Below are 16,768 nucleotides of genomic sequence, written 5' to 3' on the forward strand. Positions count from 1 at the left end.
ATTTAATTTTCAATATTACTTCACTTTTGTCCCTTGAATTTTGAAAATCTGCCATTTAAATCCACAATTGCACCCCAAAAGTGCTAAAATTATTTATAATTTTCTCCATCATTTCTACGGTAGAACCTTGAGTGTTATACTGCTTCTACTAAGTTTTGTTTTCTTAATATTAAATTTTTTTTTATGCGTCCAACCACAAAATAAATTGGAAGTGAACCAAATATTCTTGTGAAAATTTGGCCATGTAATCACTATGTGAATCTTGTGTGTGTGTATATATATATATATATATATATATAAAAGAATATACATCTTGTAACCTTATGTATTCTTTTGAGTGCTTCGTGATTTTATTCTATTGCATGGCATGATAACGGCCACACTTTATAAACCACAAGTTGTATCAGCTTGTTATTTTTATAATTTTTGTAATATTGAAGAAATTGGTTCGTGCCTATTAAAGTTGTAACAAATACCTAGTTGTCACAAAATTTCACAAATCATGCATTGTAAATTGAAATTAGAATTATTGCACCACTTGAACAAAAGTCATATTTTTGCCACCGCCGCATCAACTATTGCAAACTATAATTAGTTTATTGAATGTAAAAGTAGCTCATTTACCCCCTAAGCTAGTACTACATATCTTTAACTCTCCGAAAATGAATATTCCCAATTTTGTCATGAGCAGTGGATTTTTGGCACTCTTAATATAAATCCAAAAAATGGGTACAATTTTTGTAATGTACTTTAAATGAGGCTTTTACCTTCTTTTTTTTTTTTTGTCAAAAGTCTTTAAATGAGGCTTTTACGCATAATCTCATAGATGGTCTAAAATCATGCTAATTTTGTCTCGAAAATGGTAGAAAATAAAATAGATCAGAAGATGCCCTTTTGGATTGAACACAAATTAGGCTAAATAACCGAATCCTCCATTGGTACAAACCTCACCCTTTGGGCCTTGAGAAAGCCCATACAGATAACTATTTTTGGCAAAACCGCTGTTAGCGTCCAGTCCAAACACCAAACACCAAATCCAAACTCACAGCCCAATCTTGTTCCAGTCAGGGCTATGCCGTACAGTACTTGAGGAAGAACAAGGAAAGAATTGAGAACAAAACTGATTCTTGATTTATGTATTACACTTGTTCCTTTGATTGATTATTGAAGCTTATTCCAGGTATAAACCTTAATCTCTTTACCCCTTCTATTTGTTTCTCGAATACTTTGTATATCGAGTGAAGATATCAACTCTGGTGCTTATTCCGATTGTACTTGGATGAAAAAGATAGTTTTGACAGTTGTTGATGGTTTATATCTTGTGATAGGATTAAATGGGGCTGAACCCAGATGAAAATATATTGTAGTTTGTCCCTTTTTTAGTTGGAGTTAGGATTAATGCATGTCTGGGCAGCCAAGAACGAGCCCCTTGTTCGCTGATTTGAGGGCCATTAGGAAATTTTTTAAACCTGTTTTGGGTAGTTTGGAGAAGCGTGACTCTTGATTTTCGTAGTTTTATTTCATATTTGGGGAATTTAAGTTGATGGTGGGATAAAATGGATGGGAAAGAAATCCGAGAAAGTTTGGTACTTGGACTACTACACGACTGGAGGACAGCTGAGACGTGTCTGTGTTTTCCTTGTTGTATGATTACTTTCAAGACTTTTTTTATGTTTTATTTTTTTTGAAAATGTGGATGCATTTGTTGGCCAGCAAAGATATGCACAAGGTAGTTGAGAAAATTAGACATAATTTGTTTGCAACTGGTGATTATGTGCATTATGACTGCTGTCCGAGTACTTTTATGCTGTTACTTTGGTGTTCCGAACGAACAATATTTAGGTTTATCTTCATGGAGCTTTTGAGATATTATTTGTTTTTGCATACTTTGGATTGCTTCTTGTGACCTTTTGAACCTAGTGCTGGCATAAAAATTGACGTGCAACTGAAGAGAAAAGCTTTCCTTGAAGAAATACGAAATACATACTTCGGAACTTTTATCAGTAAAAGAGATAGGATGATGACTGATGAGTAAGCTGAACCATAAAAGAACATTGAGATAGTAACTTCTGTGGCTTTAGTCCACTTGGAACTGTCAATTTGGATACAAGATAATGACATGGAATTCTATCCTATCTTTTTATTTTTTACTATATGATGATTATTATGTCTTCTCTCTGTCTGCATATATACTTGCTATAGTCTTGTCACCAAGTGACATCTATTCTGATTCTCAAAAAGTGGTAGAGAAGAGACATTTGGTCTCTGTGGTTTGTGCATTGAATTTGCAGTCTGATTCAGTCAGATTTTTCAATTTAGTACTGCAGGAATTGTTGGCAACTGACTAAAATTTCAGTTCAATCATGGATGCAAAAGCTTTGGCAAAATCTAAAAGGGCTCATTCATTACATCACAGTAAGAAGCATCACTCAAGTCCTACATCCAAAGCAACTCCTAGCTCAGCTACATCCTCCAGTGGTAAGAAGCCAACCAACAAACAAGCAAGAGATAAACCCTATCAGTCTCAGAGCTCTAAAGCACTCCCCACAAATTGGGATCGGTATGAAGAAGAATATGGTTCTGGCTCTGAAGACTCACCGCAAGTTAGTACCGGTCAGGCATCTGATGTTGTTGTACCAAAAAGTAAAGGCGCGGACTATGCTTACTTAATTTCTGAGGCCAAGGCTCAATCCCAAGCAAATTCTTCTTCCGAAAGCTTTGGCTTGTTTGATGATTTTCTGGATGGTATGTTCCTTACCTTTCCCTTTTTTTTTCTTTTTTTTTTTGGCGCATTTCAACATTAAAGGGCTATAGACTAATTTAACATCCATAACATTCAGAAGGTTAGTTGCTATGGGGGTATGATTTTTCATGAACTTCTTTTGTACTCAAAACTGTCATAATCGTATTTTGCATGCTGAAGGTAGGATGTAAGCTGGTATTTAAGCCTTTTTGTTTGAGCTCTATATCAGGGTCATTGAGGACATCTAATGAATATAGGGCATATATTTATTTGACTGTTTCAACTGAATAACTCTCGCATTTAAACCAAACTGAATCTTCAGTTTTGTATATGACTTGGCAGTTTGATGATGTAATTGAGGTTTTAGTGACATGAGGGGTGCTGGAGGACTATTTATGTTCCCCTTCTTTTATCATTACTCTGTTACCCATTGTTTTTTAATAGTGATGCTCGTATATCTCTAATTTTGTGTTTCATAATAAAGATTCTTTTTTTTTGGTATTTTTAGGCTTAATGCCTTATATTTTACTACTCTCTTGAACTTTCAGCAATGTAGAAGCTTTAGGATCTGTAGCAGCTTTGTTGTTGATAAATCTCTATCCTTCAGGACGTTAGAATTTTTAATTCCCTTTTCAACCTGTGTTTCATGGGGCATAATTAGGAACAACATTTCCTTTAGTTCAAGTTTTGTCTTTTTTCTTCTTGCTGTAAATAGTGCCTTTTGTGCACTATTTTCCCCAGAGCCCACTATCTAATTGTCTCAAATCTACTACTAGTCGTATCTAATCTCCTTGGAAGCAAGTGACATGCCCCATGAATAAGTATTAAGTGACCTCATAACATGTAGTCATTGATGTTTATACAAAGATTTTTGGGAGATCTGAATTTTGTATGTGTGAAAAGATTGAGCTGATAAGTTTACCACCTGCACCACTTACTCGTCCATTTATAAAACTTATTATGTGGGAAAAATTTATTCATTAGTTCAATCTTCAGCCCACGGTGCATTTTGGTGTTTATCTATGCCTGTCAATAATGAATGTTGGTAGTTTGGCATCAGATTTATAGTATCTATGAGGTATAGGTATGCATATGCCTGCTTATATGTATAGCTGCATATGCTTATTTCATTTGTATGACTTTTTAACTTGATTATTTAGCTATTTCCAAGCTATTATAGTTTTCATGGTTAAGAGGAGTGGTGTTGACTTTGAACTTTCTTAGGATTCAATCAAGGATTAGGTCCATTGCTTTCTGTCAGAGGGGAACACCTACTGTCAAGGATATCAAATGACGTTTTCCCATTTGATGATAAGGGAACTAGTAGCCATGAGGTAATTTTTTATCTGTATTAGTTCCAGTCCATTGCAACTTTTTTTTTTTTGGTTGCATTTGTTTTCTTTGTTCTCATTGTATATTTATTTGATGTCTAAAGACCTTGTGCATATGAAAGTTTGCTCTCCCACTTATAGGGCAATCATGTGCAAATTCTCTTTTGGGTGTCATTTCTAAATAAACTCTTTCCTTTTTCCCCCCGTTTAACTTTGGAAAAGTACAACAGTAGTTCTGAAGTTGTGTTAGCCATGGTGGGGAGATACTTCAGTCAGTACTTAAGTAATCACAGGACTAATTCTGGTGATAGCGTTTGAAATTCAAATAGAATCATAAATTGTGGTTGAGGACAAAGGATCGTCATGGAAAGTAAACCAGGTTATGAGATGGTTGTATTATGCTGACCAGGTGATAGCATGTGCTTCATAATAATCATATATAATGAAGATGGAAACTAGTTGCCTCCAGTTATACTGACTGTTTCCAAGCACCGGTTAATCAGTTTTTGTATAGTTGATCAGCACATATTGTTTTTAAGTTTCACCAAATCTATCTTCTATTAACTATTTCGTTTTTGGTACTAATTTACATTAATCTTAGTAGATGGTCATTGCATCAATTTTTCATATGAAAGTGGCTTATATAGTCAAATTGGCTAAGAGAAAAACATGGGGTTGCATAAGCTACTTATTTAAAGAAGATCCAGATTGCACTTATAAGGGGAGAGGGGAATGAGGAATGAGGTCAAAATTGCTCTTGGAAAAATGGAATTTGGAACAAGATTGCCTTTGAGAGTACTCATTTTATTATTTGCATTGGGCTAAAAGATAATGCCTAATTTCTATGTTCTTTTACCTTCTCATGCTTGCAGGCATCATTTCTCTCGCTCAATCTGCACTCTCTTGCAGAACAACTTTCAAAAGCAAACTTAGCTGAAAGGCTTTTCATAGAACCAGATCTATTGCCTCCAGAAATGGTATACTTAATTCTTTTTGTTTCCTTCATCAGTTTATTTGCCAAGAATATTCTTGTTGGTAGTCTTGGTAACAGATTAATATGTAAATATAAAAGTTTGAAAAGATGAGTTCAGTGCATTTTGCATACAATCCAACCGTCTTTTCTTCTGCTTGTTTACTTCTTGTTGCTATATCCTGTCTCATCAGTGGAACTGGAAATAAATGGGTTGGACAAATGACGAGTGCTTTTCTTCTTCTTCTTCTTTTCTTGGTGAGGGAGGGTCTATCAATGGAAAAGCTTAGAATCTGTAAGTGACTCATGTGCACATAAACTAACACGTCTGTAGATATGTCTAAGAGGACAAGAAAATGCTTTAACATCATGAAGAGGCAGGGGGTGTAAGTATTATAGTACGTGTATTGCTACTTTGATCCACTTTCTCAGTTAAACTGAGCACAAAGAAAATCATGTAAAGCATCCAAGGTGCAATTCAACATATGAAGAAGTAAATCAGTTAATAGCAAAGATTTAATAGCCAGAGACAGTAATTTGCTTCGTGCAGTTATTTCCTTATTGTCCATTTAGGTCATGTTTGCTGGACTTTCGATTCTGCTTCCTTCTTAACTCACTTTCCAGGGTTCCCTCCACATTTCTTTCTGGGCTCTTAAAAGCTTCTACATTGTTCTTTTATGTGTCCAAAAGTTGTTGGCTTGTTTACTTCCCTGATATATTAGTTGAATTAGCTTATTTGTGCATTACATTTATAACAGATTAATGCCAATGCTTTGTGTATCTTTGGTTGTAATTTACATTTTAACCATATTCTTCCATATAAAACGTTCTCACTTATTTGATTGAAGATATTATTACTGATCATCCCTTAAACTTGAAGTGTTTTTTTCTGAAAACCACAGCAAATTGTTAAAAATTGCTTTTGTTTCAGGTCAAATAACAAAGTAGAGAATGGTTGGTAGAAAAGAACAGGAAAAAATGGCCTTTTTTTTCCCCAATTTAAGTAACAAGATGAAGATGATTGTTGGAAAAGCAATTTGATCCCAACTTAATTGGAATATCTTTTCTTTTTTCTGTTTCTGCACAAGGTAGTTATCTTCAAGTATTGGAGGAAATTCTTTGGTCCTCGGATATTTTAAGAAGCACCTTTCCTCTATTAACTTCTTAGCAGATCTGCTGCTTTTGCTATTGTGGTTGATTATCTTGGTTTACATTGCTTTGGTGTTTAGTGTTTTCAGTTTCCATGTAACAAACAAGTTAATATTCCCATCTCAATCAAATTTATCCGAAGAAAAGCAATTCTGAAATATATGCTACGATAAACTTGACTATTGACTCAATGTACAGCTGCTATGAGCATGAGATCTTTCCTCTATCTGTTTTTTTTATTTTCAAAATCTTTTTAACTTAAAGTGTACATTCTGTTGCTTACAAAAAATCATATGTGGCAGTGCACCGAGTTATATGCCAACAATGAGAAAAATCCTGATGAGCTTCAGGCTACAGGTAGTACTAAAGCTACAGAAAGCGAATTTGCTGGACAACCTTCCAGTATTATCTCTAAAGAAAATAGGAACATCCTTCTGTCTCAAGAATACATGTCATCTAACTCCAGCAGAGTCAGTCAGTTTTCTGTGCCAACTTCTATAGACCACCGAGTAGATGACCTCAAAGAAATCAGTGGAAGCACGTCAGTAAAGTTGACTTCAGGTGTTTCTATAGATTCCAGCTCTAAAAAACCATCAAGATTTGAGGCTGCAAAAGCAGAAGCAGAGCTTGATATGCTTCTTGACTCGTTTGGGGAAACAAAGTTCTTCGACTCCAGTTGGATGGCAGGGGAGTCCAGTCAGAGATCGGGTCAAGAAGAAGGTTCAACCTTTCAGTCAGTCTCAGTGGCTGCGCAACATGTGAGGGAAGGGCCTGATGCGACCTACTCTGGAAGGATGGATGCCGCCCTTGATGATAGTCTTGATGACATACTAAAAGATACATCACATCTCATAAATACGAAAGCAGTATCACCATTAAATGAGGTAAAGGCTGCTTCCAATGAAGCCCCCACTGCCTCTCAACCTCATTCCAAGTCTAAAATTTTGGATGACTTTGATTCCTGGTTAGATACAATCTAGTCATTTTTGGAAAGAAAGTTGGCTTCCTGTAAACTTCTTTGTTGCATTTAGTTTGTAGAATGATGTAAAAACTGTGTGTCTAGTGTCGTATTCAATTCAAAATTTGCTTGATAAACAGTGTCAATAGCTCACGGTTACCAGTTTCAACTATTTTTGTAGAGGGACTACATAATAGCACCTTTCCAATAGGAAAAGGACAATTTTGTGACTTTATCTAATTCCTCACCTCATATCCCATTGCCACTGTATGATAATTTAATTAGTGGGCTCATGGTCAATAGTATTTGTGCAGAAATTTTTTCTGCCTGGTAGAATATCATCTGCTGACAACCAGAAATGAAATTGGTTCTTTTTGTTTTTTCCCCCAGCTCTAATGCTTGCTTGCTGTTTGCAGATCAAGAGGTGCTTGATAGATCTCATATGTGAATTTTCTGTGCACTGATTACACCTTTCATGTGATTGATACTTAACAACAGCAGTTTGCTATTTGTTTGATGTCTATGTATATGTCCACAAAGAAAGTTTGAGTAATATGATGTGCTTGATTTTGAAGATTTGGTCTGTTCAAGTTGGCCAATAGACGCAGGATCTGGATGAGATATGGATGCCAATGGTGAACAAATAAATACATCCCACAACTCATAAGTTGAGGCCATCATAGTAGTTAGCATTTATTTGGATAACATGTTTGACCTACCTCAGCCCAGATGTTTTGTCAGATTGCATCTTAATCTGTTCTTGCTTTCTCTTTCCTCTTTTTTCTTTTTTCGTGGACAACTAGATAGGATATGAAACTCCTATCCCATTTTGATCTCTCTCTTTCCACCAGGGAATGGGGGTCCAATTGGCATTTTATCTCCAGATTGATTGTAAATACGTATTAAAGACAATAACGGATAGCCGAAACTTTTTAATGTGTTGTTGTCAGTGGACTTGAAAGTTGATTCCTCCACCCGCAATCATCCTGAAGTAGAAAGAAATTTGGAGTTCTTTGTGTCTAAGACTAGTTATCTGTCCAATTTTGGATGCTATTTAATCCTGAAGTAGAAAGAAAATTGGAGTTCTTTGAGCCTAAGACAAGTTATCCATCCAATTCTGGATGCTGAGTGGTGTCAAAGCCTGATTTCTTATCCTTGTAAAAGTCTATCAACTTAACAAAAATAAAAAAATCATTTCAATATTTAGCACTTATCTAGATGCAATATATATAAAGATAAAAATATATTTAAGAAAATGAAAAGATAATTGAAAAAAAAGTGTCTGTAGACAATATTTCAAATGAAAAATAAATAAATCAATAACCCCTATCCAAAAGGACTAGGGAGGGGATGATTGGTGAATTGGGATCCTTCATCCGTTCTAGATTATGATAGCTTTTTTACATAGTTTTTTCACTCTAAGATCAACACTTAGAGGGGAAACTAATATTCTTCTTTTTTTTCCCCCTCCTACCCTTTCATCCCTTCTCACACCCTTCATATTTTTATCTGTTCCATCTATAATTTGAACACCGAATTTGATAGTAAAGAGAACTACAATAGTCCTCTCTTGGCCACCGAATCACGAGAAACTAATTTTTTGTTCCTTACATGTGTTAAATTGCTTGATTTGACTTGTTCGTTTTTTTTGAAAGTATCTACCTAGTTATTTTGGTGCTTTGTGTTAGGGAATCAAGATGAATCATGGCTGGTTCTAGAACTCGAAGGTGATAGGCTTGAAAGGGCAATTGCCTGTTCTATAATGCAGTCGTGACTCTAAATAATGCAGACAAGAAAACTCAATAGATATGAAATGATCTTGTGACTATGTCAGCAAATAATACCGCAGAATAGAAACCGGCAAAACCATGAGGCTCTCCTGGTGGTCGTGGCCAGTGGCCACCAGCCCTGTGAGTTGCCGGTTTACTTCTTTTTCTACAAATTAGTTAATTGAACAAGATTAGTGGAGTGGATGCACTTTATATTTTTCTATGTTGAAAATTATTTCCTTTTTGCTTCAATCAAATCAACAAAGATTGTCCTACCTATACTTTTATATCAATTGATAATCAACAAATATTAGCTTTTTTTTTTTTATAACTCGAAACATATCCGACGCGAAACCTTTGGACCGAGCCGGCACACCAAACTGGAGAGGGAACGTCGCAGTCCACGCAACGTTTTTCCGGGCGAGTCACAAATATATTAGTTTTTCCAAGTGAGATTTGTTGTAACTAGGCAATATTAAAAGCCGCCGTGCTCTCGTCACTTTGTCAAATGTCCAAACCAAAAACAATACTAAGTTAGCAATTTGCAAGTAATTAATCAAGTATCCCGAAAGCAAATTTAGTGTTATAAATTAGTCATTTTAATTACGGAATCTAAGCAAATCAAATCCAGTTCGGTGGACTTTGTATTACTGGTATTGCTCAATATCCCAAAAAGTATGAAAATAGAGAAAAATCCATTAAAATTTCTATTTTCTGAATCTCAAAACTATATAGTCCAAGTCAAGCTGATCTAAACTTTCCATCTCCTCCATTCAATTGATGAAGAAAGGTGGAAATTTGCCAGAATTTGAAGAAAAAGAAAGAGAGAGGACAATTGTTAAAAGTATGAATAAACATCAATTACAAGCAATCAAAACATCACGAATTAAAGCCACAAAGCCCCAGCCTTTTTCAAAATAGGGGTCAGCTCCCCAGTAATATGAGTAGCCATAATCCGATCCAAACCTCCGAACAACTGACCACCGATAAACACCGCCGGAAACTGCACCCGGCCACGATCTTTATCATCTCCGCCGCCGCCGTTGATCCTCTCCAGCTCCTTGATCACCTCATTTTCGTCCTCATCATCAACCTCGTACACCGGAGGATTCACACCAAGGCCTTGTAACAAACGTTTAACGACATGGCTCATGCAACAGCCGCGCTTCCCAAACACGATCACAGCGTTTTCTTTGATCGTATCCTTCAACTCCGCCTTCGAACTCTTGAGATAATGAAATGATGAAGCAGAATTACCATTGCTGGTGGCTTTACCGATTGAAAGGCTTAAAAGGCTTTCTTTTCTTGGCATTGGTAGCCATGTTTTGTATGGAAGTGCTTCTTGCATGGCTTTTTCTCGGTAGTGTGCGTACCTGAGCGTGCGGTGGTGTGTGTTTTGGAAGAAATCTATGATAGTACTATATAGGATTGTGAGAATGCTTGTGTTTAAGGAATAGATGGAAGTTCTTGCTTTATATATACATCAGGAAATGGAGATGCCCGGAATCGGATCGGGTTTGGTTTTTTAGTTTCTCTTGGGTGGGTGTTTGGAGTGGGGAGGGGTGCTTTGTGGTTGGCTCGGCTGGGGTGGGGTATGTGAGTGCTGAGGTGGGGGGAGGTGACTTGAAAGAGTCCAACGTCAACGGCAGTTACGCTTTCTTACGCGTTACATAGGTTGTGGCTTACGTTTCATTATCTCACAAGCAATTTTTTTTCTTTTTTTTTCTTTTATTGGGTAAATTATACAAACGGTCTTGAAGGTTTCCGAAATTATGAAAGAATCCCTAAGGTTCTAAGAACTATTAAGGTCTTACCATGTAAACATTCATCGACTCGTTTTTGTTTTTGTTTATCATTACATATTACTTTAACTCCGAGTGATCATGGGCTACACTTTCCATTAAGGTACAAGAAGGGCATTAAGTAGTCTATTAGCAAACATTTTATGTTGACATCCAAAGTAATGGAAGATTATATAGCGTAATGACTTCGTTTAAAAAAAACTGTGAAATCCCATTTCTAACTCTATGAGATTCATCAAAAATTGTACTTAGTACATGCAAAAGTTATGGTTAGCTGAAACATCGTGTAATTCTATCAATAATACGGTCAAATTATCACTCTCTTAAACTAACTACTTTCATCAATTTTTCGTAAGTGTTTCTTATTTCGACTTTCAAACCATCAGTTTGAAAGGTATTACCAAATGGAGTAACTGGAATTGGTAAGAAGCATTAAGATTGTGACTTTAAGAAGTTAAATAGGAGGTGATTGCAATTGTAGGAAAGCTTAGGAAGGTTAGTATAATTTGCATGTTTCCTTGTCTAGCGTATCAATCCATCATTGGTTATCCCATGAGCAACGTCCCACTGATTAGGATATTCCAGCCTCACCACCTCATCTAAAATGGGATTTTGTATTAAATGTAGACTTTATTTGTACATTGCAATGGAGTCGGGCCAAAGCCGAACTGCTTGGGTATAGAAAAATCTTAAAGCAGTCGTGATTTCAGACACACATTCGTCACCAAATACAAGAAAACGAAGCCTAATAAGTAGGCATGAATCATCATGCTTAAGTGGGCAAAAGATTATCTCCTCAATTTCAGAAAGCCACCCCATCAACCAGATATTTTTATTGGCAATTATTCCTTTCTTTCTACGTTAATTACAATGCTTGTCTGTAGAGTAAGAATTGACCCATGCTCTGTTTCCAGCTCTCATATATCTTTACTAATATAACGTAATAAGAAGTTCCGCAGTCAATTTTCCAAGGGTTCCACTCAATTGTTTCCTTTGGTGGTCCAATGCTTGTATATATATCAAAGTTTCTTATTTGTTCTTCAAATTGCATTCAGAAGCAAAATATCAATGATTTGCCTATAAGTAAACTAAAAAACAAAGAGAGAGTGAAAAGAAGTGAACCACAAATTTTCAACAAAGTGACTTTCTATAAGGTGAAAGCAAGAATAAGGATTCAATTCATGCACACAAACATGATATGACTGCTTAACTTGGCATACTCTTGTTTATTTTTTTTTTTTTTAAAACTAGGGATTGAGGTTTAAGAAGCAGAGAAGAGAAATAAGAGAATTGAATCGAATCACTTATAATTTTTAATTTTTGAAATTTCAATCTTAACCATTAGACTGAAATCTTCCACGTAGACTGTTATGTAACTCGTTGGTTATTTATTGACCGAGATCGATTTGATTTTCATATCTAATTTTTTGAACGTAAATAAAGTACAAAAATTGTAACTAAAATTTTACTTGATTTTGAACCGGGCAAATTAGATGACAAAGTGAGATTATTATTTTTTTCACCTTACTTATGGAAATAAACAACCATCTTCACCATTTTCTTTCCTTCTAATGGTGTAACAATAAAATAACAGTCAAGCAAGAATCACGCATAATATTAAAAAATTCCATTCCTCATGAGCAACTCTGAACTAAGCAAAAAAAATTTTCAAAAAGGCCCAAAAACTTTGATTAAATTAAGAAAAGGACACATGCGGTGATGTAATGTAAACGGACGAGAGCAGACAAAAGAGCCGCTCGCGGACGGTGCGCAATGACGACGTCAGCTAAAGGACAACGTTGGAATCAAAAAGACGTCACCAACCCCTACAACTGACGTCCCGATAAGTGTAAAAGCGGGTCCCAGCAGAGTTTCGGGGGCGGGCATTGTAATGACGTCATTCCGAAGAACTAATAGTGTGCGTGTTTTCATCTTCCACGTGGAGAATGACGTCTGCGTGACAAAAGACAAAGAGCTTTGAGCCACAGGATTGCCGGAGGACGTGTTTGTTTGAGGTCAATTTTCTCATGTCTCCGTCTATAGATGTGAAAGTATTTAAGATTAGATTCGGCGTTGTCTCGTTTCTTTCACAGCTAACTTGGCATTTCCCCAAACGGCCAAACCACTCCATTTCTCTAATACCCCTTCTTGAGGTTTCTTTTGATAGTATTGAAATGTATGTCCAAATTTTCCAACTTTACCAATTGATAATTTACTATGAACAATATCAACTTTATCATTAGAGCGTAACGAATTTGCATTTTTTGAAGTTTTTATTTTTTAAATTTTTAGTACTATTTAACACTTCTGAAAACACACTACTATTTTCAACACTAAAAAAATTTAGCTTACTACAACTTTTTCCACTAATTTTTGCTTAAGTATATTGATTAGGGTTCATTCACAATTTTTCAAAGCCATATAGAATTAATTTGTTGTAAGAATGTTTAAAACTAAACGCATTTCGTTATATAAAATTGTACATTTTCTCAAAAAACTAGAGAAAAGGAGATTTGCAGGTCCTAAATTCGTGCTGAATGATTAGTGTAAAACCAAAAGTGGCTGAAATCTTTTTTTTTTCCTCTAATTTTTTCTTATTGGTTTTTTTAAAATGGGATTTTTTTTCTTATTGGTTATTTGTTCTTATCTCGATGGATTTTTTTTTGCATTATGCTCAATGTAAAATCTATTTTATGTCATGTCAAATGCACAATTGCGTGGAAGATTTGCGGGTTAATCCATGGAATAGAGAAATCCATAATGTTAATAATGGCAAATCTTTCTTGTCAATCACATCTAATGAAAACTTCAACTTTCTCACGGAGTCTGCGATATCAATTGATTAAAGTGGATCGTAAAGTCCTTAGCTGATTTTTCCTGTTTTAGTGCTACATTTTCGTCACCAAAATGTTTTAATAGCCTGTAATCGTTTGTTGGTAAATAATAAAGCATTAATGTTTCTAGAACCTTTAACAATCTAGCTTGTTAGGTGCTTGTTTAGAGCTAATTTTATTCAATCTTCATGCTTAACCAACCATAATTTTTTTCAAATGAATAGAATAAAAAAAAAAAAGATAGGGGATTACAATTTCTTGATCTTCTTGAGTAATCTGTCTGAAATGTCCCATTCCGTGACACATGAAAAAAATTACTTGTAGACAAGAAAAATGTTATGAGGGAAACTTGAGTGGTTAATCATTTATGCCTGCAAACGAACATAGACATGAAATCTCCTTGTTGGCCCTTGCAAAATTAAAGGGGTTTTGAGAATTTTAAGCTTAATTGCTAGAAGACTAAAAATTTATGACAGGTGTATCAAACGAAAGCAGCCACAATCATTAACTTCCCATCGTGTTTCTCGTGCCAACTTTAGCAGCCTCAGTCTTCTGAGATTTGTGTACCACAAAATATGTTAGTGATGTTCAATCTCTTCGTTTTGTTGTTTAGTGGAAATCAGTGGAAAATGTCTGAACCTATGCGACTTTGATTTGATGAATATTTCTGGAATGTTGATTTTTGGGGAGTAGATATAGACAAAATTAGTAATTGACGTTTGATTTACGATTTTCATGCTTAATTTGTTTCGATCTTCGAAAGGAGTGAATTATTGAAAATCAAGATGTTTAGGGTTAACATTAAATCAAGATAAAGAGTTGAAACATACGATTCTCGACGAGTATGAAATTAACAAGAAATAAAATACAAATCCCTTCAATTATCTTTTCTCAAAAATTTCTCATCTCATACTATATACAATTGCCTTTCCCCAAGTAACTTTTTGTGGGAAATGATGGTGATGCATAATACAAATTCTCATTAAGAAGAGAGGAAAAAATTCTCACTAGAAAAACTCTACAAGAAAAGAAAATTTTCATTAGGAAATTGAAATTTCTTTTTTTTTTTTTGGAGAAGACAATATTCTCACTGAAAATTTTAGAAGAGTCTTTATTACCTACAAATGCACAAAAAAAAAATATTGAGAGGAGTGGGAAGAGGAGAGCCTCCAAAGAAAACTAAAAATGGCTTTTTTGTTGGAAGATCAATTTTGATTTGTGTCACACACATCCTGTTGAAAGTGCGGCCGAGGAAAAACAGGAGGAATATAAATCCAGGACACCTTTCAAAAAGACAAAGAGAAAAGAAAAAAAATATCCACGACAGGCTTTACCTACAATGCAATGGAGGACCATAACTAATCATGGACCTCAAGGGTCCAGGCCTTCAGCCACAGATTCCAATAGTGACTTTGACTTTGGATATTTGCTTGTGACACGCTAAAACCACCCACCGACGGACCTCTTTTCTTTTTTTTTTTTTTTTGGGTAATAACCTATTATTATCCCTCGCCGATCGCTTGAGGAGATTTTTTTTCCTTAAATTATTTTCCGTTCCTTTGAAACTGAGGGAGCTTCCTCAAGACATATTTATGGTGTATGATTAACCACGTAATTAATAACCTTAACCACGTTTCTGCCTATTATCATCTTTTTCATTAGAGGCTTAATTATCTTAGTGCACTGCAGATGTTGAATGTGATTGTACATTCGTCCCAAAAACTTTCCTTGTTTGGACAGTAAAAAGAAATTGTTACGTTTTTCGTGAACACATTTTCTAATCACCTTTTTATCTCACATATATCAAATCGTTATAGTAATTTTTCTACAAAAAATTCAAAAAAATGCAAACAAGTTATTTGCACTTAAAATTGTGTATTGGTGGATAATATTCTCCTTTTTATGCCTTTTCTTTTGAGCAGTGAAATGATGTACTCGAAAAAAGGCAAACGATATTTAAATTTTTATTTTGATGACAATTCTTGTTAAAATGATGATGAAATTATCCCTTTTAAAATCCAAATTGCATTTATATGTGGAAGGACAATTTTGGCATTTAACTCAATAATGGCTGCAGAAGTAAAATTCAAACAGTCGAATTAACATCACCCTTGAGAACAGGATAAAAAGAAAAAATAATTTTCTCCTAGGGATGGCTCGAAAAGTTAAATGTTATGCAAATTCTATACTTGAGCCGTTCAAATTATTCGCATTTGTCTCATTCGCTTGAGGTCAAGGGAGCAATCATTCAGGCCTCTAGTCCCATCTTTGCCTTTGCATCAGTGGCAATTCACAGAAAAACATGCGCATTTTTATCCCTAAACTTACGATTTTCATTTTTCTTGAAAAATAATCAAAAGTAGAACCAGAATAATTGTTGGAAAGGGATCTGTCCATCTCTTTACTTTTGCCTTCAGTTCAATTCAAAGCTTGAAACAGCTAAATGAAATAAAATATCTAGTTCCTATCCCTTGGACCAGTCGATATTCGTTGGCATCTCAATGGGTAGGATTTGAATTTGATGCTTTAAAGTTTAAATTTGATTCCTTTGATTGAAATTCAAATCCATTAAATTTTATTAGATCCAAACCTTTATGAGTCTGAATAAGTAAATCCAGACTCGAACTCTGATGAATTTAAATATCTCATGAGTATTCTTTTTTAACATACAGTGAAGAACTAAAGTAAAATATTTTAAAAATATATAGGATTCAAAAATAATATAAATACCATCTAATTTTTATTTTCAAATAATAAAATTAACATCGAAGAAGTTGAATGTGAAATACGATGAATTCAAAGAAATAACTATTATCAACTACTTTTTATTTATTTTCAAAACTTCATCGGCATCCACATTCAATCAATCTAAGTTATTTTACAAATGTACTGAATAAAATCCGACCCAATGATATTCCTAGACACCGCAAGTACACAGTCAAAGGCCATGCGCTGTTTCCTCAGAAGGAAAAAAATGAAAAGAAAAATGTGGACTCGGGCGGTCCACGCTCCCAAGATTGGAAAACATTTAACATGCGCGCATGTTTATCCTTCATGGAGACAGCGTTCGTTCCAAGGTCGGAAAAAGCTCTGATTGATCATCACTACCGTATGATGAAAGGCATGCAAATTCCGCCACATACTCGGGCTTCCTGTCCCAGCCAGCCACCGTCCAAACACGTATACTCGGGCATTCTATCCCAGCCAGCCAC

General features: G+C 35.1%; 2 protein-coding genes across 3 annotated transcripts; one reads left to right on the top strand and one right to left on the bottom strand.

Annotated features, from left to right (window-relative positions):
* The first annotated feature begins 1,099 nt into the window (after positions 1-1,099).
* LOC113770895 lies at positions 1,100-7,403 on the top strand. Of its 2 annotated transcripts, none has more exons than XM_027315516.1 (5): positions 1,100-1,180; positions 2,320-2,745; positions 3,968-4,077; positions 4,947-5,051; positions 6,496-7,403. In XM_027315516.1, the coding sequence occupies exons 2-5, from the start codon at positions 2,364-2,366 to the stop codon at positions 7,171-7,173; spliced, it is 1,275 nt and encodes a 424-aa protein (XP_027171317.1). In that variant the 5' UTR covers positions 1,100-1,180; positions 2,320-2,363; the 3' UTR covers positions 7,174-7,403. The 2 variants fall into 2 exon arrangements, with proteins under 2 accessions (XP_027171317.1, XP_027171318.1); XM_027315517.1 differs by lacking the exon at positions 1,100-1,180 and adding an exon at positions 1,590-1,644.
* A 2,251-nt stretch (positions 7,404-9,654) lies between these two features.
* On the bottom strand, positions 9,655-10,413 carry LOC113770340 (glutaredoxin-C9-like). The gene has a single exon (XM_027314760.1). The coding sequence runs from the start codon at positions 10,266-10,268 to the stop codon at positions 9,807-9,809; it is 462 nt and encodes a 153-aa protein (XP_027170561.1). The 5' UTR covers positions 10,269-10,413; the 3' UTR covers positions 9,655-9,806.
* Positions 10,414-16,768: the final 6,355 nt, after the last annotated feature.

The sequence above is a fragment of the Coffea eugenioides genome, chromosome 5 (genome assembly GCF_003713205.1).
Source record: "Coffea eugenioides isolate CCC68of chromosome 5, Ceug_1.0, whole genome shotgun sequence".
Classification (NCBI taxonomy): Eukaryota; Viridiplantae; Streptophyta; class Magnoliopsida; order Gentianales; family Rubiaceae; genus Coffea; species Coffea eugenioides.

Coding starts and splice junctions, on each gene's coding strand:
- LOC113770895 (XM_027315516.1), top strand. CDS start 2,364: ATGGATGCAAAAGCTTTGGCAAAATCTAAAAGGGCTCATTCATTACAT. Junction 2,746..3,967: donor GTTTGATGATTTTCTGGATG/GTATGTTCCTTA, acceptor GAACTTTCTTAG/GATTCAATCAAGGATTAGGT. Junction 5,052..6,495: donor ATCTATTGCCTCCAGAAATG/GTATACTTAATT, acceptor CATATGTGGCAG/TGCACCGAGTTATATGCCAA.
- LOC113770340 (XM_027314760.1), bottom strand. CDS start 10,268: ATGCAAGAAGCACTTCCATACAAAACATGGCTACCAATGCCAAGAAAA.